Source organism: Eutrema salsugineum, unplaced genomic scaffold (assembly GCF_000478725.1).
Source record: "Eutrema salsugineum unplaced genomic scaffold, Eutsalg1_0 scaffold_2, whole genome shotgun sequence".
Classification (NCBI taxonomy): Eukaryota; Viridiplantae; Streptophyta; class Magnoliopsida; order Brassicales; family Brassicaceae; genus Eutrema; species Eutrema salsugineum.
Window position 1 is genome coordinate 4,058,644 of NW_006256829.1, and position 18,906 is coordinate 4,077,549.

The following is an 18,906-nucleotide window of genomic DNA, read 5'->3' on the forward strand; positions in this document are numbered from 1 at the left end:
CCCTTTCACTAAAATGTTCGTCGTCTCCTTACCACGCTTTGCGGCCGTCGAATCATTGCTTTTCTTTTGAGGTGTTTAAGCCCGTTTCATCTCTTTGAACCCACAGTTCTTTACTTCTTTTCAACACAGCGTTAAGGCCCTAACAACACATTTTAATTTTCAAGTATGATTTTGCCTTTTACTTGATATCTCTCTTAACTGAAATGATACAAAACAGTATATATGTGGTGTTATGTTTCAAATTAACCACTAAGTAAGTAATTGTCTTTCAAAATTGTCACTTGTTATTTTGTTAATGTCATCAGAAAGTAATTTTTAATGTCTTGTAGGTTTACAAAAAAATATGATTGAAAAAAAGAGAGAATAAGTAACAAATTAGCGATTTGAATCTTTTCATTTGTTGATCATATATATTCCGGTCTATCATTTGGGTTTGTGTCCTATTTCTCGCTCTTCAAAAACAAACTGGGAAAATTAAATATTGAATACGAGATTATAGCTGATGGTGATAACATTTATGTCTATATGCAAAGAAGCTAAAAATGATAAGGTTTTACGGAAGTGAAAAAAAAAAGGAAAAGAAAGAGTGTTTAACGTTATTTCTGAAAATAATAAAAACTAGGAAAAACAAAAGCATGTAGCAGCAGTAGATTTTTATGACAAAGTAAAAGAAAAGGAGCAGAAGGGCACGGGGCTCGAGAGAGGAAAATGTTTGCAAAAAAACAAAAGTAAAACCAATAATGGAGGGAGTCGAGACAAAGACCAATGCTTCTTTGCCTAATCGGCGGATGGTGGCGTGTTGTCTCACTTCCCTCCGACATCCGTCGGCCCCACGCGCCCTAATTTCCCCTCTTTCTTTTTAATCTTTTTACGAACCGGTACTCATACTGGCCGGTTAGATTCACTGGTTCATCATGTTTTCGGATGACTTAGCGGTTTGGTTTTTGGTTTGATGTCGGATGCTCTTAGGCGTACGTGTTGGACGTTCATACATTAAAGTTGTTACGTATATACCATGTTTGGATGGTCTAGATGGTGATTTTAGTGCCTTCTACAAGAAGTTACCCTTTGCACTCTAGTTCGACTTTGTTTGGAAGGAATCATAAGAGGAGAAGTCGACCAACACACCAGTACAGGAATTAGTAAACGTGATCCACTTAAAATTTAAATATATTTTGCTTCGTATAAACACAGTTTTTATATATTTTAAATCAAATTTATACATGTGCAATGTAAATTGTTTATCATCTTTCCCTAGCATTAGTATCAATTTGATCGATCTACTCGGAGAGACTGATTATGATAGTTTCGATTCTTAAAACGATTATTTACAGTGTATAAATTAAATTCATATCTCGATATTTAAAAACAATGGTACCAAACACATCTTCGAACATCTTTAACATGCTATAGGCCAAGATCGAATTTAGAGAAGTGCAGTGATTTCTTTTACTTTTTAAAAATGAAATATTGAAAAACACAACCGTGGTTAAACGATTTTTAGGACTTAAAAATGGTCATTTTACCTGAGTTCGAACAGCCATACAAGCGTAGTAACCGCAAGGACAGCCAAAGGCTCAAAAGTCAAAACCAATTAATAAAATTGGTATTTTAGTCTGTTGAAATACACAAATAAATAGACGGAAACAAGTGCGAAAATGGTATCCTTCCAATATATTGTATTAGCTAGAGAGAGTCACCTGTGCTGACAATAAAAATGGTATTTTATTGGCAATTAGAGGAAAATTCAAAGTTGATAGGTTTTAGTTTAGTAGGAAGAATAATGAAGAAACAGAAGATCGAAGAAGTCGTTAGTTGTGTTCTTTTAATTTATATTCTATCTTTTGAAGACCATCAAACGAAGCCAATAAATTACGAAAGCTACAATGAATTGACATTCGACGACGCAGCGTTAATTAAATTAGTGTTGAATTGTCAAGCTCAAGCATGAACCATATATCATATATACATCCTGGAGGACCTCACAAATTAATATATTACTTTGTGGAAATATATACAACAAAAACATGCAATTTGTCAACTTGTCATGCATGACTAACTTGATAACAAACATTCAACTAACCACTCTAAATTTTTTTCCATATTTTTTTCAAAACAAATACAAAAGAAGAAACAAGAATACTTTTCATAGTTTAATCAATTCACTTCTTGTTGCCTCCGAATAATCCCCAAGAACCTTAATGGAGAAACCCTAATCTCATGCTCGGAGATGGTCTGCAACTTCGGCGACCATAAGTGTTCTCTCGTTCCGACAAGTTGATCATAATGCTTCTTTAACTCGGGAGAATTACAAATCTGATCATCACTGCTTTCACCACAATCTATTATTGCCTCTTCTTCGTTTCTGTTCCTGTTCTTACATATAAGACTAATGATAAACTCCGGAGAAATTTTTATCAGAATCTTCCCGTTTAGTCCCTTAGAATACTCGAACGGCGGTGGACTCGACGGCGCCGTGAAATTCAACGGTGGTTGATTAGTCGACCGAACATTTTCAAAGTTAGAGTTGAAGATCGAGAGACACGAAGTGGTTAAGATTCTGTAGGCGAAACGTTCGATGGGTAAGACGAAATAGGTTTGACCAGGGATGAGAAAGTCGTCCATGGCTAGAGCTGGAACCGGACGGCCGATGAAGAATGAATCTGCGTGGCACACGATTTGATCGGGAAACTCAAACATGATTTCTCCAGCAACATGTTTCTTGGAGTCACTTAGGGTTTTGGTGGATCCGTGCTCAAAGAAAACTAGCGTGACAGTTGCTTGGCGTCTACGGATTGTAGGAAAACAAGAAGTGATTAGAGATTTGCCCATTTGTTTTCACAGATAGGTTTTGTTTTTAAGCTGGAAAGTTGTGGATTGTCGTATTATATAAGAGGAACGATATATAGATGGATCTGTCTTTATGGTGTTTGTGTTTTGTTTGTAGTTAAAAGGCAACCACTTGAAGGAGAGTTGACTTTTGAAGTGGTCAAAAGACTCCAAATATTTGCTTCTCCACATGATTAATTTATGAGGTCGGTCCTATGGTCAATCCTCTCGGCTTTGATCCTCTCTCTCCGTTTGAGGTTATTGTTTATATATATCCTTATTGCACATTTTTTTGGGTTTAGTTTCCTGGCATAAAGTTGCATTTTATAATACTCTAATTACAAAATTTACATAGAGTCGTGTAAGTAGTTACACAAATTAAAAGGTCAAAGAATTTAATCTTATCTTTAATTAGTATTTTATTCTCGTTACAACACGTTGAGCTCGTGATTTATTTTGTGACAACTGTACCTAAGAACGGGTTATATAATGGTCCACATACATACTTCCTTATCTTATCCAATTTTCCTGTGTTTACGTTGTCCATAAATCATTTAACATCGCTGACGACAAACATATATGATATCAAATTATCAATAGATATAACCACACAAAACCTTTAAATTCGATGACTCTCACATATGGTCTATATATATGGTCTTCGGTACTTTAGCTTTTAAGGGCAACAACATGAACGACGGTTGAGTTAAATTATGGTATCATAAGGGTTTTGAGATTACTGAAACTTTGTATATCGTTTTTTTGGGTTCATTCTAGCTGAGATTTGAGTATATAGAGAAAAATAGATGAGACGCTCGTATCAGTTACCGTAATTTACTTTGTTAATTAGTTTAAAATTTTGGGGACTTTTTTTTTCAATTTTATTAAGAATCAAATATATCATTTATGTGTTGGACACAAAAAAAAAAAAAATATATCATTTTTGTGTCAGAATCTGTATATGAAACGGAAATCTAAGATGGATCCAAGTAATGGGCCTCTAAAATCTGCATAATAAGACACGGCCCTGATTCAAACGCACATCGATTTTTTTTTCCAAAGAAACACGCATAAATTATTCTAAAACGCATGTTAGTGCTTTTGTATGACAAATTCTGGATAGTTTTCACTTTTCAGCTTGGATTGAAGCATGTTAGAGACTAATCAGTTGTTCGTTCCGGAAAGTTCAACTAGATCATCACATATATGTCGAAAATCTGATCAATGTTTATCTGTCGATAATTTCTGTTTTGCAGAATATTGGCGACCAAAAAAAAGGGAAGAATATTGGCTAACCATAAATTTTCCAGGGTGACATTCATGACTAGTACACTTCCCCCTAACATGTTGCCCACTGGCCATTGGAAGTAGGATTTTCCATTAACTTGCCAAGGGATTTGACTGGAAAACGAGCTCTTTAAAATATTTGTTAAAAATTTCTTAGTTTATATTAAAGGTATATTAGTGTAAATAACATCACACTTCAGTTTATATTTCAGGTCATTAATTGAAGAAGACACACAAACTAAGCTAAAATATTTAAAATTAATAATTAAATAACACATATTATGACTAAATTTTCAAATAATGCAAATATATAATCCATGTAATCCATAAAAACATAGGTCTATTCCAATGAGTTGATCCTTAACACAAGTTAAATTATTGATAATAAATATAGTTAGACGGGAAACTAAGAAAATAATAAAAAGCAAAAGGAAGATTTATTTCTCTCGTCTGTAGAATCCACCTTTTGGTCTCTCTCTCTCTAATCTTTCTCATCTCTCTTCTCTCTTTCTCTCTCGCTAGAAAACTGCGTAGTAGAGATCATCACATGTCCTCCCAATAGTTGCTCACTTTCTCTCGCGTCTTCAGAAGAGCTTATCAGCATTCTCAACCAAGTCATTCTCTGATTTCTCTTGCTTGAACGGCGGCTTCTTCTTTTTGCTATTCGGATCGATTTGAATCTATTCGAGCTGGAACATAGTTGCTTTGCGGCTACTCAGATGGAAGTAAACGTGTTAGAGTTGTTTCGATATCGATGATCATGGAGATGATTGATTAGTGGATTCCGTGAATGTATATATTTTCATTTTCACATTTGAGCTCAAGAGTAAAGTGGATGGAGGGTTTAGGTTCTGAGGAACTTCGTTGAAATTCGTGTATGTCGAGAAACGGGAGGATGGCGTCGGATCTTAGCAGAGCCGGTCCAGTGGAGAGAGATATCGAGCAGGTTTTTTGTTATTCCCTTCTCCATGTCGATGTTGCTATAATTAACCCCAAGTCGTATTTTAGTATACTTGTATTGAATTTTGAATGGGGAAGTCTTTATGGAAGTAGATTTATCTATTGTTCGTAGGATTGTTCACTTCGGATTTCTTAGGTTAGACAAGAGTGTTGTCTAGGCGAATCCTTAGAGCTAACGTCGATTTCAAACTCAAGGAGGTTATCTATGAATTTTAGTTTTTTCATGGAGTCCTATTCACTGTGAGGAGCTGATGAGCTTGTCTAGATTCAGGAACGTGAATTTTGGTTCCCTTGCAAACTTATCGTTTGTGGAATTAAGCCTCTCTGGTAGACTATTACAGCTTAATGGATAGCCTGAGACTTCATTTTGCTGGCACTATACCAATCACAAAGTTCAGTTATCTGATAGTACTTTATATCTCTTACCATTCAGCTTGGATTCTTATTAGATGCAATTATCATGGAGATAAGACTGCTGAATATCTGTTAAGCCTCCTATTTTTTCAGTGTGTAAATTTCTGCTTATATCCTGTATCCACTATTTCTTCTGATATTGTTATTACTGAGCTGAAATCTCCATCGCAAAAGATTCACCTACTTTGCTTATATTATGCTATTTCATTGATTCAGGCTATCATTGCCCTGAAAAAGGGAGCTTACTTGCTTAAGTATGGAAGAAGAGGGAAGCCTAAATTCTGCCCATTTCGCCTTTCTAATGTAAGTCATGTTTGGTTCTATTTCCTTAAATCGCTTGTCAGCAGTACTCCACGGTGATATTTCATTTTGTTATCTTTTCTTTCACAACGTAGTTTATATGTAGCTCATTCTTTGGTGTTTAAGTAGTAGTTGCCTGTAACTTTCAGGATGAAACTGTTTTGATATGGATCTCCGGAAAGGAGGAGAAACATCTGAAGCTGAGCCATGTGTCTAGGATCATATCTGGACAACGCACTGTAAGTTCATGTGTGATTTTGATTCTCCCTTGAGCTTTTGGTGAGATACTTAGAACGAGTTCATGAGGACGGTAATATTCATTTGCCATGGACTTTCTTTATTGGGTCGGATCTCTGTTCCTCCCAAGAAGGTGTAGTCTTCAGGTTATTTATGTTCTAGCGCCAAAGTTGTGTCTGGTTCTCCTTATTATGTGGTCCACAGTGTGGTTTATGGCTGTTCCAATAGCTGCATGTTATATACCAAACTCAGTTGTGTAGCAGTCCTACATTACTTTCGTAGTGCTGTCTTCCTAAGTATCCTTGATCTTTTTTTGATGCTGTGTTTGGTTGGCGTTTCGTTCTTGGTTTCTTTATGATCTTTTATGCAACTTTTCATGTGTCAATTTCATTAGTCTGACTGTCTGAGGTTGCATATTTGCGCCATACCTATCTTGTGTGATATTTTGATAATTCTAGCAATCGTGGCTTTCTTGTAGCCTATTTTTCAGAGGTATCCTCGTCCCGAGAAGGAATATCAGTCTTTTTCACTAATATATAGCGAGAGGTCTTTGGATGTGGTGAGATTTTCTTAAACCATTTGCTTTTTTGCTTCCGCTATAAAATAATCACCCTGTCATTCGAAATGCCACTGTAATTATATTAATCTGGTGGTTGGATATTATTTGGTAGATCTGCAAGGATAAAGATGAGGCGGAGGTGTGGTTCACTGGTCTTAAAGCCTTGATTTCGCATTGCCATCAAAGAAACAGGAGGACTGAATCAAGAAGTGATGGGACACCATCTGAAGCTAACAGCCCAAGGACACATACCCGGAGAAGCTCTCCTCTACATTCTCCATTTAGTAGCAATGACAGTTTGCAGAAGGTACTAAAAAAAGTTTTCCTCATACACTTTTGTGCATTTTAACACTAAGAACATTTCACTATCTTTCAGGATGGTTCTAATCACCATCGCATTCACAGTCCATTTGAGAGCCCGCCTAAGCTTGACAAGGCATTATCGGACATTGCACTATATGCAGTTCCTCCAAAAGGATTTTATCCCTCCGATTCTGGAACTATTTCCGTTCATTCTGGAGGCTCAGATAGCATGCATGGACATATGAGGGGTATGGGAATGGATGCTTTTAGGGTTAGTATGTCAAGTGCTGTTAGTTCCTCGAGTCATGGTTCTGGTCATGATGATGGAGATGCACTAGGAGATGTCTTCATCTGGGGAGAAGGAATAGGAGAAGGTGTTTTGGGTGGTGGAAACCGTAGAGTTGGAACTTCGTTTGACATAAAAATGGATTCCTTATTGCCAAAAGCTTTAGAATCGACAATAGTACTTGACGTCCAAAATATTGCTTGTGGTGGACAGCATGCTGTGCTTGTTACAAAACAAGGAGAAAGTTTTTCTTGGGGAGAGGAATCTGAAGGCAGGCTTGGCCACGGTGTTGATTCCAACATACAACATCCAAAGCTCATTGATGCACTTAACACTACAAATATTGAGCTTGTAGCATGTGGTGAATTCCATAGTTGTGCAGTTACTCTATCAGGGGATTTGTATACCTGGGGTAAAGGGGATTTTGGTGTTCTTGGACATGGAAATGAAGTCAGTCACTGGGTCCCTAAAAGGGTTAATTTTCTGTTGGAAGGCATTCATGTATCATCCATCGCTTGTGGACCTTACCACACAGCAGTCGTGACCTCTGCTGGGCAGTTGTTTACTTTTGGTGATGGGACCTTTGGTGTTTTGGGCCACGGTGACAGGAAAAGTGTTCTTATACCTCGGGAGGTTGACTCTCTGAAAGGTCTTCGCACTGTCCGCGCAGCTTGTGGTGTATGGCACACAGCAGCAGTTGTGGAAGTCATGGTTGGGAGCTCGAGCTCAAGTAATTGCTCTTCTGGAAAGCTCTTTACATGGGGTGATGGTGATAAGGGTCGTCTTGGTCATGGTAATAAAGAGCCAAAACTTGTGCCTACTTGTGTTGCTGCTCTTGTTGAACCCAATTTTTGTCAAGTTGCGTGTGGGCACAGTTTAACGGTTGCACTTACAACATCAGGCCATGTCTATACAATGGGCAGTCCTGTCTATGGTCAGCTTGGAAACTCACATGCAGATGGAAAAGTTCCAAACCGCGTAGAAGGCAAACTTCACAAGAGTTTTGTCGAAGAGATTGCCTGCGGTGCTTATCATGTTGCAGTTTTAACTTCGAGGACAGAGGTTTACACTTGGGGAAAGGGATCAAATGGTAGACTTGGTCATGGGGATGTAGATGATAGAAATTCCCCGACATTGGTAGAGTCGCTTAAGGATAAACAGGTGAAAAGTATTGCCTGTGGCACTAACTTCACAGCAGCTGTCTGCATTCACAGGTGGGCATCAGGGATGGACCAGTCCATGTGTTCAGGTTGCCGTCAGCCCTTCAATTTTAAGAGAAAGAGGCACAATTGCTATAATTGCGGACTAGTGTTTTGCCACTCCTGCAGTAATAAAAAGTCTCTGAAGGCTTGTATGGCACCGAACCCAAACAAACCATATAGAGTGTGTGACAAGTGTTTTAACAAATTGAAAAAGACCATGGAAACTGATCCATCATCTCATTCTTCTCTGAGTAGAAGAGGTAGCATTAACCAGGGATCAGATCCCCCCATTGACAAAGACGACAAGTTGGATTCTAGATCCGATGGACAGTTAGCTAGACTTTCATTGATGGACTCCATGAGACAAGTGGACAGTCGATATAAGAGGAACAAGAAATACGAATTCAATAGTAGCCGTGTCTCGCCTATACCAAGTGGAAGCTCTCAACGGGGTGCGCTTAACATAGCCAAGTCCTTCAATCCAGTTTTTGGAGCATCAAAAAAGTTCTTCTCAGCTTCTGTTCCTGGTTCTCGAATTGTGTCACGGGCAACTTCCCCAATATCAAGACGTGCCAGTCCACCTCGTTCAACAACACCAACTCCTACTCTTTCGGGACTAACCACACCAAGAATTGTTGTGGATGATACTAAGAGAACCAATGATAATCTAAGCCAAGAGGTTGTTAAGCTAAGATCTCAGGTAAGTTTCCTCTCCCCCATCTTTTGTTTCTCTTATTTCCATAATTCTTCACCCATTTCTTTGTTGCAAAAACTCGTAGCTGGTGAGATTAAACTGTTAAATTTCTTTCATTCTGTGTTTTCTGATCATAGTCAATTACGTTTCGGATTTTACTATGTTGATATGAGATCAAGCTACTTAAAGGGCTTGACAAGGTTTTTGCTGCCTATTTACTTGTTTTGTGAAGTAACAATTTTTTTTTGCCTCGGTTACTATTTATGACTGCTTTCTTGCTAACAAGTAAATGTACATCAGGTCGAAAGTCTAACAAGGAAGGCTCAGCTTCAAGAAGTTGAGCTGGAAAGAACGGCCAAGCAGCTAAAAGAAGCGTTGGCAATCGCTAGCGAAGAGACGACAAGATGCAAAGCAGCAAAAGAAGTGATCAAATCACTAACCGCTCAAGTAATTTCAAAGCTAAAAATAAAAATATGGTTTGTGCAAGTACGGGTGAGTATCTTATGACTGATTAAAAGCATCAACGTAAATGTGCAGCTGAAAGACATGGCTGAAAGATTACCCGTTGGATCAGCTAAGAGTGTGAAGTCTCCTCCGTCTCTTAATTCATTTGGTTCAAGCCCTGGTCGCATTGACCCTTTTAACATCTTAAACCGACCAAATAGTCAAGAATCCGAGTCAAACGGCATAAATACCCCGATGCTTTCTAATGGATCCGTTACACCTGTATATGGAAATGGTGAAGCAACGAATGAAGCACAGAACGAGAAGGAATGGGTGGAACAAGATGAACCTGGTGTCTATATCACTCTTACAGCCTTAGCCGGAGGTGCTAGAGACCTCAAACGTGTCCGTTTTAGGTACAATCATATCTTATTTCTCCAAAAGGAAACAATCAGTTTTTAAATGTCCGTAAAGTTTGGAATGTAATTTTGCTTGACCGTTTGTTTGATGACAGCCGAAAAAAGTTTAGTGAGAAACAAGCGGAACAGTGGTGGGCAGATAACAGAGGAAGAGTCTACGAACAATACAACGTACGAATGGTTGACAAATCCAGTGAGGAATTGCCTCATTGAAACTCTTTAACACCGACCCACTTCTCTTATTTTTCCACGCCCGAGTCAGGTGAGTGCAGAATCTCGGGATATAACAACAGATAATATATAGAGAAAATTAGATGTTTTTAAGTGCTTCTTTCATTGTAGTTTGGGGTTTTGTGTGGTGTTTGTTGTGAGAAAAGGTTGTAAATTCTTTGTGGTGCCCATACTGTAAATGCTACAAGCATATATTGTTTTTACTCTCTACAAACAATACTTAGTAATGAAGGGGTTTTGGAGCAGATTTGTAGACACATCATAACATCTGGGAACTGAAAAATTACTACAAAGTAAAAATCCAACAAGAATCGAAGCTGGAACTCAGGTTGTGTCTTCATCTTCCTTGAGCTTGAAATCTACAGTTTCAAATTGCCATGGCCAAGGCGATGAAGGTAAAGAAGAATGGTAATGGATGGGCGAGTCTGATGGTGAGCGCCACTGAGTTGAGCATTCCAGCAAGTCGGAGAACTCCTCCATTGGTATCTCCTTGAGTTCATCCCAAGTGTTACTGCTTTTGTCATCCACCTTAGGCGCAAAACAAGCGAAAAGAGTTAAAAAAAAAAAAAAAAAAGACAGAGTGCTAAGGAAGGGAAGCTAATCTTACCTCTTTAATGTCGTATTCAGTAATCCCTTCCTTGATGTTGGTATCTGAAAAGCAGAGCAATTAGATTAAACCAAGAGTAATGGAAACATAGAGAAATAAGGGTTCTTTCTTCACAATGACAGTGATTATCACCATGTCCATGAAGGATAATGTGTTCAGAGAAGTAACTGTCCCACTGGTTTTGTTGTTGTTCTTCAACGCATTTGCGGTGATCATGCAAGAAACCTTCCTTTGCTATGTCAAAGTCCACTCCCTCGGGATTCTTCTTCGCCTTGGAAGAAGCTTGAGGTTTCAACTTTGACTTGTTTGTAATATCATGCAGAGCCTTGCGACTTCCAAAACCGGCCCCATTTTTCTTTGGACCTGCGAGGGAACTCTTGCCTTTTCCCGCAGCAACAGCCTCTGCAATGTTAAACAAATAAAATTAAGAACAAGAACGAGAAATTCCAACGGAAACAAGGAATTCTACAGTAGTCAAGAGGAAAACTAAGTGATGTGATTTCAGAAGTAGAAAAAAAGACATACAAAAACTTGAGAGATTTGCTTCCCTCATCTCATAAATATAAGTTACCAGGATTGCTCCCTATATAACAAACATTCCTATCTAATAATGAACAAAAATGTTCCATGACTCAACAGACATTCTCATGCTTGTGAGTTTTCCGCAATTACAGATGATAACATATACAAGATGGACACACACATCTTGTATATGTTATCCTAAGCATATTATTGGACATGATTTTGATTTACACCCGAAGTAAAAATTCAGAATGTATTCTAAGCAATACGGACCTTTTTTTTTTTTTTTTTTTTTACAATCACAAAGATATATCTACCCCTTGGCTTGGGAAGAAAAACCAAAGATTCAGTGACAAAAATCAGAAAACACAAGTTTACCTCCTCTAGAAAGAAAAATAACTGACCAAAAAACAACGATTCATTGCAATGTAAGAAACATTACTCTTTCCAAGAGCCAATGCATTCTCGTCCTGGAAGATCATCTGCCCGCGAACAATTGTGTTCGCCATGGTCTTCCCTTTTCTCTAGATACACGCAAATTGGGTAGTAAATAAGCGAGAAATGAAACCAATATCGATATTTTAACAACAATCAAACCAAACATTCAGGGTCTCACCAGATGTCGATGAAACGAATAGAGGAATTTCAGTGTAGGAGCTCCCCAAGAGAGGTTAAAACCCAACCAAGGAGCGATGGAGACGGAGGGGAATGTGATCGAGTTAAGAAGAGAGTGCTGGAGAAAACAAGGGCGGAATCAAGCAAGTATTGGTCTAAAAGCGATGATGAATCAGATCTGGTGCGCTTAGAGTTTTTTTAGGGTTCTTGGGGAGTTTTTTCAAATCAACACAGAGACCGGATTATTGCAACGTTCAAATGTTAAAGGGAAACATACATTTTTCTTCGTTAACTGTGCATTCGGTTTAATCTGTCCGGTTTGTTTGGAAATTCGGTTTAGTTAGCACAATATAAATTAACATTAGTAGATTAAGAGGAATTAACAAACGATTTATACATTTAGTTGATGAGAAACATTTATCTATTTTAGTAAATTTCTTTCCAAAACTGATTTACCATTCAGAAAAAGAATTATGTCACCAAAGTATCGGTATTGTGCTACCATATCCAAATAGTTCACAAGCATCAACATCTCATATCAAATGATACTAACGAATCCTTAATCCTACAATGATACATATTGTATGTTGATTCTAATTTCCGAAAACATGTCTGATTAAGAAGTCTCTGGTATCAAATAAAAATTGGAAAAGCAAAGGAAAAATAAACAGATACATAACGTAAAACACAGAAATAAAAAATGAAGATGATTAAAGTATATACATACATAAAATAAAAATATATCTGGCAGTGACTGGTTTGAAGTGTCTTTAAACATTGATCTCATCATCAGCTTAAGCTTGGCCACAAGGAACTGAGTTTTGTTGCCAGCTTTGCACTCTTATAGTCTTCCCGCAGTTGAATAAACCTGCACACATACATTCCATATAATCAACATTCCTTTTTCTACTCAATTTCATTTTCCAAATTTTCTTAATATTCCCTCTCGATCTCTTACCTTTGCGCGTCTTTGCGAATGCTTGGACTACCCTCGAACAAAGTCGACAGACTCTCTGGAGCAACTATGAACACGTTCGCCAATCTGTAATCACAGAAGTAAATACATTAATTATAAGAAGATGTTAAGCGACAAATCAATGAATCATTAACATGATGATAGGCTCAAGAATGTTCTTACATGCCCATAAGCTCAAATTTCTCATCCACAGATGGAGCATTGAAGCCACGAACAAAATCTACATATGCGGTTATGTCACGCTTCAGCTGCAGTCCTCCACTGTTAACCAATCACAAAACAGAACCAAGCTTTATTCAATGGATTTGTTACTTACTGTGGTCAAGAGTCTGATCCAACAAAACTTTTATACCAAGTGGTGCGACTAAGCACTGCATTGACAATCAGAGCTAGCAAATTTGGTATGGCTATCTTTGTTTGGTTACTAGGGTCCTAAATCTTATTTTTCCGGTTATTATGCATCTCTGGTACAGAGTTTACAGACACTGCGATATCTTTTTCATCCTTCATATGTTTGCAGATGTGATTTTAATAAGAATATGAGAAAACAAACCAAGAGCTGAGTATTCATACCTGGGATTGAAAGTGAACTTCTGCCAGTGAGTTAGTAGTAGTTTGTCTAACCTATTTCCCTAAAACGAACAAATAAAATTAATTCAGACCCTCCTCCAACTCGATATAAAGCATCATTCATATGATGCAGCGAAAAGAAAAATTCTTCTTTTTAAACTATGAATTTGAAGCTGCAACATTTGGGAAAAACAGGACAGCAAAGAAAAATAGTCAGCAAAAGGCTTAATAAGATCTTTGGTGATACAAATCATACCAGTTCAGTCAGGAAGGCTTGCTTATTAAGACCTTCCAAGGCAGTGAACGCTGACTCAAGTACTCGGGTAAGATAAGCCACAACTCTAAACAAAAGAGTGGGATTAGAGATCATCAAAGTGACAAGTTCATTAGAAAAACAGATAAAAGAAAAGCACCATGTTGAGAAGTGACCAATATATATCATGCAAATTCAGAAAACTACCAACTACACTAGAAATAAGTACACTAATGACTTTTCACGCCAAAAAAAAAAGGTCAAGCCTCTATAAAAAAGTAGAGCTTGAGCTAGGCCAACCTTATGCAGGCATTTGTTGGGCGGTGATCATGAGCAATTCCATCATCAGGTAACTTATAATCGGTAGCCCTCTGCTCAGATGAAAGTAGTCTTTCGACCTGAAAAAAAGCCATATCAGAGTCTTTAAAACAAATCAATGACAATTATAAGTATGACTCCTAAACCTGTTCAGCATTGATCCTCATGGATCTGTTTGTATATACAAAAAAGCAACTCACCTCAGCCATCACAGTTTCAATGCACTGCTGAAGTCCTTTATAAGCCGCTGCCTCTGCTTTGGACAGAGCAGTTGACATTTCTTCACATGAAGCAGCATGTGCACCATCCACTGGTAGGAGAAGTCGAGATATAGAATTTGCAAAATACTGGAAGAGAAAATTATAAAATTAGGATAGCAACTGAAATATGGAATTTCCGTAGCAGAAGATCGACTGTTTAACTATTTCGAAGTGGCAAAAGCTTTCTCATAAAAATAATTGAAACGAACTGATAGCCATAAAGGTAGCCCAACTTGCCTGCTGAACTATAGCAACACTGCTACCGCAACGTTGCACAGCAACCATGAAGGATTTGAAGCTACTTTCACCAGCAGCAGCAGCAGCTTCTGCCTGAGAAATAAATCAGAGAAATTATAAGTACTCCACCTAGCAATTGGAATAATGAGTACTTCGAATAGTGGGAAAGAGCAAAGTGAAGTAATTACAGCAGAAGCAGCTGCAGCAGCTACTCTTCTGCTAACACTTGTGCCTAAAACAAATCTCTCCCTCAATGCTGCAGCTTCAGACAGGCCATCCCTTGCCCGTTCAAGTCCCTCAGTTATGTATTTGCTCACCTGCAAGAACTCATCACTGCATCAGCACAATGAATATGAATGATTCTAGAATCTTCTTGAACAGAATACCTGGTCTAGTAGGCAAGTAAATATGGCCTTAACATTGGCGGCAAGTGTGGCTGCCTGCACAAGGAAACAATTACATAGGTCAGATACACAATCCCAGATGCTACAATTTACTTACTGTCAGATATTTCTACTAAAATGAACATTATAGATTATTTCTGTTAATTTCCTAATTCCTACATCTATTCCCAAAATTCACAGCAACTATTTTTTTTTAAAAACTAACCTGAGATGAAAACAGTGTGCATCTGGATATTGCTTCTTCATTCCATCGAACAAACTCCGTCACAACAGTTACTGATATCTGCTGCTGAGAAGATGATATCGAAGCACCCCTAGAGCGACCTATTGTCCCAGATGACTCCGAGACTTGCTGACTCTCAGCACGTAATTCTTCCATCTGTAGAGAAACACACATACCTAAACACTTCAGACTAACGAACAAAAAAAATATCTCAGTCGGAAAATGAAATAATATTATTAAACCTTTGCTTGATATAGTTGTTTTAAGGAGGCCTGCTCATGCTCAGGGTATTCATCCTTGTGCGAGGAAAACAAGGACTCTGTCAAATCTGCACAATCAAAATAAAGACTGTCAGCACCAACGAAAAAGTTTGCATGATGACACAAAACTTCTATCACTCAGAACCACATGAGAAACAAAATAACCTTCAACATCCAGATCACCGCATCCAACAGCTCGGAGGTCTTTAGCAAGTTCTTGGGTTCTCTCATATGCAACTGCTAACATTCTAAGGTACTAAAGAAAAAAACCAAGAGTTAACTTTCTTATCCCATTTATTCTAGGCAGATAGACATGAAAAGAGATAAGGAGGTATCTACACACTAGTAATAGTCCGCCTTCTTGCACAGGTGGGGGACTCATAAGAGAGGGCTTCACCAAAATTTTGTCAAGAATACCTGTGACACGCTGCTCCAGAACTCTCTGCGTAATATACAAGATGAATTGGTTTAGCTTATCCATATGCTGGGACCATGCTACAGTGTCCGATTTATAGGTGCCGATTACCTGAACTAAGATCGCCATAACTTCATTTGGAGCGGGGAAAACAGCTGTAATGGTCGCTGCTTCTTTGCGTACAGTGTCTACACATGAGAAGTAACAAAAGATATGAATGGCACAGAAGCATGTTTCAAGTATTGGATCGAGATCAATACCAATTCTACAGACCTGTAATCTCTTTGTATAAAGAAGAAAGTCCACGGGCAACATTGCTGGGACTAGGCTGAGAACCGTGGTCACCAAGCACCAACCTAATGTCTGAATTCATGACTTCCACATCAATAAACATTGGACGAGTTGCCACATAATGTTGCATAGCACTCGTACCCCTGTTAAACTGAAAATCAAGAAGAAAATATGAACACCAAGAAGCTATACAAGAGTAGAAGTAGACATCCTTTCCTTATGTGACACCCTTGTCTAGAACTAATCAGTATGTAACCACTAGTTACGTGAGAAAGGACTTCGTTTCGGAATCTAAGATAAAAAGAACAGGTTTTCCCATGAATTGTAAAGGTGCATGCTTCAGAATAAAGTATTAACCTGTGACAAAATCTTAGCACATTCTGACATGGTGGATAAATCTCTCCGCTGTGATGCAGCATCAAAACGAGATAAAAGCCTGTTCTCCAGTTCTACAACATTGTATTCAAATGTCATAATGGTTGAATTTAAAAATAAACTAATCCTCTTTTGTAAATATACAGAGAAACACAATATAAACAAAATAGTTTACCATTACAGTAATCCTGGAGATTAGCAACTGCAACTTCCAGTCCTCGGCCAGGGGTTGCATTTCCGGCAGCTGTACCCGCACCTTGCCTTCCAATGTCTTCCTCGGCAAAGGATCCTGATATTGACAGGGAGAGCATTGAAATAAATTACAGCCTAAATTAACTGTAAACTTTCATTGTTCTCGAAGCAAGAGAGTTAAAATATAGGTATCAAATCATATATAAAAAACTGCCAGCAAATCATAGATTAAAATAAAATGTTCTAACAGTTCAGACACATTTCAAGTAACATATATCTATCACATCTTACGTAATTTCTGAGCGATAGAAGCAGCCTCAGCTACGCGGCTATCATCAGAAAACAAAGCGGAAAGCTCCATCAGATCCCCTGGGCTACCGTTGAACTCCATCAGGTACTGCATTTGTTGAATAAGGATTACTTTAAGCATTCATATAACGAATTATGCGAACCAACCATCCAACATAGATGCACTCTTACCTTTATAAGCTCTATTGTCTGGCTAGCAGTTTCCCGCTGAGCATCTGCACTCTGATAGAGGAGGAATGGGTTAATATTGAATAGATCACCAATTGGTTGGTTATATGCGGGAATAGTTTTACCTGCAAATGATCTCCTATTTTTGCAGCGGTCTGTCCAACACTTGATATACGACCATCCAACCTTGCAAAGCTCTCAAAGAGACCATCCACACCTTTCTCTATCTAAAACGAGAATCCAATTAGACAAATTGAAAAAATATAGCCAAGAAATCTAATCAAAGCAGAAGTATATGTCTGCCAACCTCAGTCAGTGTCTTCCGGTGTTTGGCATCTTGTGTCGAAACTTCCTTCTTTAGTGTGTTAAGCCTTCCGTCAACCTTCCAAAATATTTAACAAAGACCTTAGACATCAGAACGATGAAGAGAAAGAGAAAAAAAAACAAAGGATTGTATTCTATGTAGACACAAGACACTTACCTGCTTCCGCAGATCAACTAACTCCTTGCAAGCATCTTTGAACAGAGACAAGAGACCATCTACTTCGGGGAAAAAAGGAGCAGAAGACATCTGAGACAGCTTGGATGTATCAGATTGCCCACGTAAATGCCCATTTGCCAAACCATCAATTCCAGCAATATTTCCATGGCCATCACCGGAATCTGCTTCTTCTTCTAGGAAAGACGGCAAGAGGTCGTTTACCAGGTTCCCAAATAATGCATCGAATGAAAAATCACCCTGCGAGTGCCCAAAAATCAGAATATCCCTTGTGATTCAAAGGTAAAAACATAAGCAACCACAAGCTGAATCATTACCTTGAAGTCTTCAATGTCAAGAATCAGAGGTACGGAGTTAGCAGAAGATGATCTGGGACCTCTTGCTCTGCTTCCTTCTTTCATCTGATAAAATAAAAACAAAATTCCTAAATTGAAAACTCAATAAATTGAAGAATCAAGTCTGAGAGATCATATGAACATTCCAATAAAGACGTCTAATAAGAGAACAAGAGGGAGATGCGTCGGATTCTGGAATTTTTTCAATGACATTTGAATCAAAATGACTGTAGCATACATCCTCTCAGTTCTGTAATCACCGGTAATCGCCTAGGACGACCCATCGCGCGGAGAACCATACGGGAAAGAAAAATTAATAAGGAGCAACTTACCGGCGGTGAACGGCGAGATCTACCCGGCGGAATCCGGTAACTTTTGGGAGAGAAAGACGGAGAAAAAGAGACGGTCTGCTATGGCGGAGTTGGAGAATTATTTCACTTCTTCGACCTCCTCCAAATGAGCTGTTAAAGTGTTAATTTATTATTCTGTACGAGTTTTTTTTTCTTAAACCGGCCGGTTAAAGTTTTTGATAAACTGTTAAAACAGATTTCGACTCAAAATCCCTTATTTTATGCAATTTGTATTTACATGATACAAAATTCTTTTTTTATATCCAATTTCTAAAAAATTTAAAATTTTACTTTTTTATCCAACTTTTTTTGGTTTGTATTTGTTCACACCATTTCGTACATATCCCAAATCTTCTGTTTTGTGTTTTATGTATTGCCCAGGCAAATTAGATTAGGCAATTAAGGTTTAATGTATTAATAGACAGATATACAGAGAGTGAGAGTTTGCAACTTTGCATAGAGTAATCTAAATTTTGGACAATCTGGTTACAAAGTAGATTTAAAAAAATTGATCTTTGATTGTTTCACATTAGAAATGAAAGAATTGAAACACATTCATATA

General features: G+C 38.0%; 4 protein-coding genes across 4 annotated transcripts; 1 reads left to right on the plus strand and 3 right to left on the minus strand.

Moving 5' to 3' along the window:
• Positions 1–1,986: 1,986 nt before the first annotated feature.
• LOC18017297 lies at positions 1,987–2,890 on the minus strand. Its single transcript, XM_006399687.2, has one exon. The coding sequence runs from the start codon at positions 2,830–2,832 to the stop codon at positions 2,158–2,160; it is 675 nt and encodes a 224-aa protein (XP_006399750.1). The 5' UTR covers positions 2,833–2,890; the 3' UTR covers positions 1,987–2,157.
• Positions 2,891–4,553: 1,663 nt separating this feature from the next.
• Positions 4,554–10,407, plus strand: LOC18017298 (PH, RCC1 and FYVE domains-containing protein 1). Its single transcript, XM_006399688.2, has 9 exons — positions 4,554–5,062; positions 5,707–5,793; positions 5,940–6,029; positions 6,506–6,586; positions 6,699–6,893; positions 6,963–9,077; positions 9,372–9,518; positions 9,609–9,931; positions 10,030–10,407. Exons 1-9 carry the CDS (start codon positions 4,994–4,996, stop codon positions 10,145–10,147), a joined length of 3,225 nt encoding a protein of 1,074 aa, XP_006399751.1. The 5' UTR covers positions 4,554–4,993; the 3' UTR covers positions 10,148–10,407.
• Positions 10,336–12,158, minus strand: LOC18017299 (protein PATRONUS 2). The gene is made up of 5 exons (XM_006399690.2): positions 11,911–12,158; positions 11,737–11,818; positions 10,905–11,174; positions 10,773–10,816; positions 10,336–10,693 (listed from the first exon to the last, which is right to left on the minus strand). The coding sequence occupies exons 2-5, from the start codon at positions 11,801–11,803 to the stop codon at positions 10,490–10,492; spliced, it is 585 nt and encodes a 194-aa protein (XP_006399753.1). The 5' UTR covers positions 11,804–11,818; positions 11,911–12,158; the 3' UTR covers positions 10,336–10,489.
• A 284-nt stretch (positions 12,159–12,442) lies between these two features.
• On the minus strand, positions 12,443–18,452 carry LOC18018755 (exocyst complex component SEC10b). The gene is made up of 25 exons (XM_006399691.2): positions 18,327–18,452; positions 17,977–18,060; positions 17,642–17,899; positions 17,468–17,542; positions 17,286–17,387; positions 17,164–17,214; positions 16,975–17,080; positions 16,667–16,780; positions 16,474–16,565; positions 16,099–16,267; positions 15,937–16,013; positions 15,754–15,852; positions 15,576–15,666; positions 15,393–15,478; positions 15,133–15,306; positions 14,910–14,963; positions 14,712–14,840; positions 14,524–14,616; positions 14,227–14,373; positions 14,009–14,106; positions 13,712–13,796; positions 13,459–13,517; positions 13,048–13,146; positions 12,868–12,951; positions 12,443–12,777 (listed from the first exon to the last, which is right to left on the minus strand). Exons 2-25 carry the CDS (start codon positions 18,058–18,060, stop codon positions 12,699–12,701), a joined length of 2,505 nt encoding a protein of 834 aa, XP_006399754.1. The 5' UTR covers positions 18,327–18,452; the 3' UTR covers positions 12,443–12,698.
• Positions 18,453–18,906: the final 454 nt, after the last annotated feature.

Bases quoted from the DNA above. Each gene is read 5' to 3' on its own strand.
- LOC18017297 (XM_006399687.2), bottom strand. From the start codon at position 2,832: ATGGGCAAATCTCTAATCACTTCTTGTTTTCCTACAATCCGTAGACGC.
- LOC18017298 (XM_006399688.2), top strand. From the start codon at position 4,994: ATGTCGAGAAACGGGAGGATGGCGTCGGATCTTAGCAGAGCCGGTCCA. The intron at 5,794-5,939 runs GTAAGTCATGTT...TGTAACTTTCAG, and splicing joins GCCCATTTCGCCTTTCTAAT to GATGAAACTGTTTTGATATG. The intron at 6,030-6,505 runs GTAAGTTCATGT...GCTTTCTTGTAG, and splicing joins TCATATCTGGACAACGCACT to CCTATTTTTCAGAGGTATCC.
- LOC18017299 (XM_006399690.2), bottom strand. From the start codon at position 11,803: ATGGCGAACACAATTGTTCGCGGGCAGATGATCTTCCAGGACGAGAAT. The intron at 11,175-11,736 runs GTAATGTTTCTT...TTAACATTGCAG, and splicing joins TGCATTGGCTCTTGGAAAGA to AGGCTGTTGCTGCGGGAAAA. The intron at 10,694-10,772 runs GTAAGATTAGCT...TTTGCGCCTAAG, and splicing joins CTGAATACGACATTAAAGAG to GTGGATGACAAAAGCAGTAA.
- LOC18018755 (XM_006399691.2), bottom strand. From the start codon at position 18,060: ATGAAAGAAGGAAGCAGAGCAAGAGGTCCCAGATCATCTTCTGCTAAC. The intron at 16,268-16,473 runs GTTAATACTTTA...CTTGATTTTCAG, and splicing joins GTGCTAAGATTTTGTCACAG to TTTAACAGGGGTACGAGTGC. The intron at 14,617-14,711 runs GTAATTACTTCA...TTTATTTCTCAG, and splicing joins CTGCTGCAGCTGCTTCTGCT to GCAGAAGCTGCTGCTGCTGC.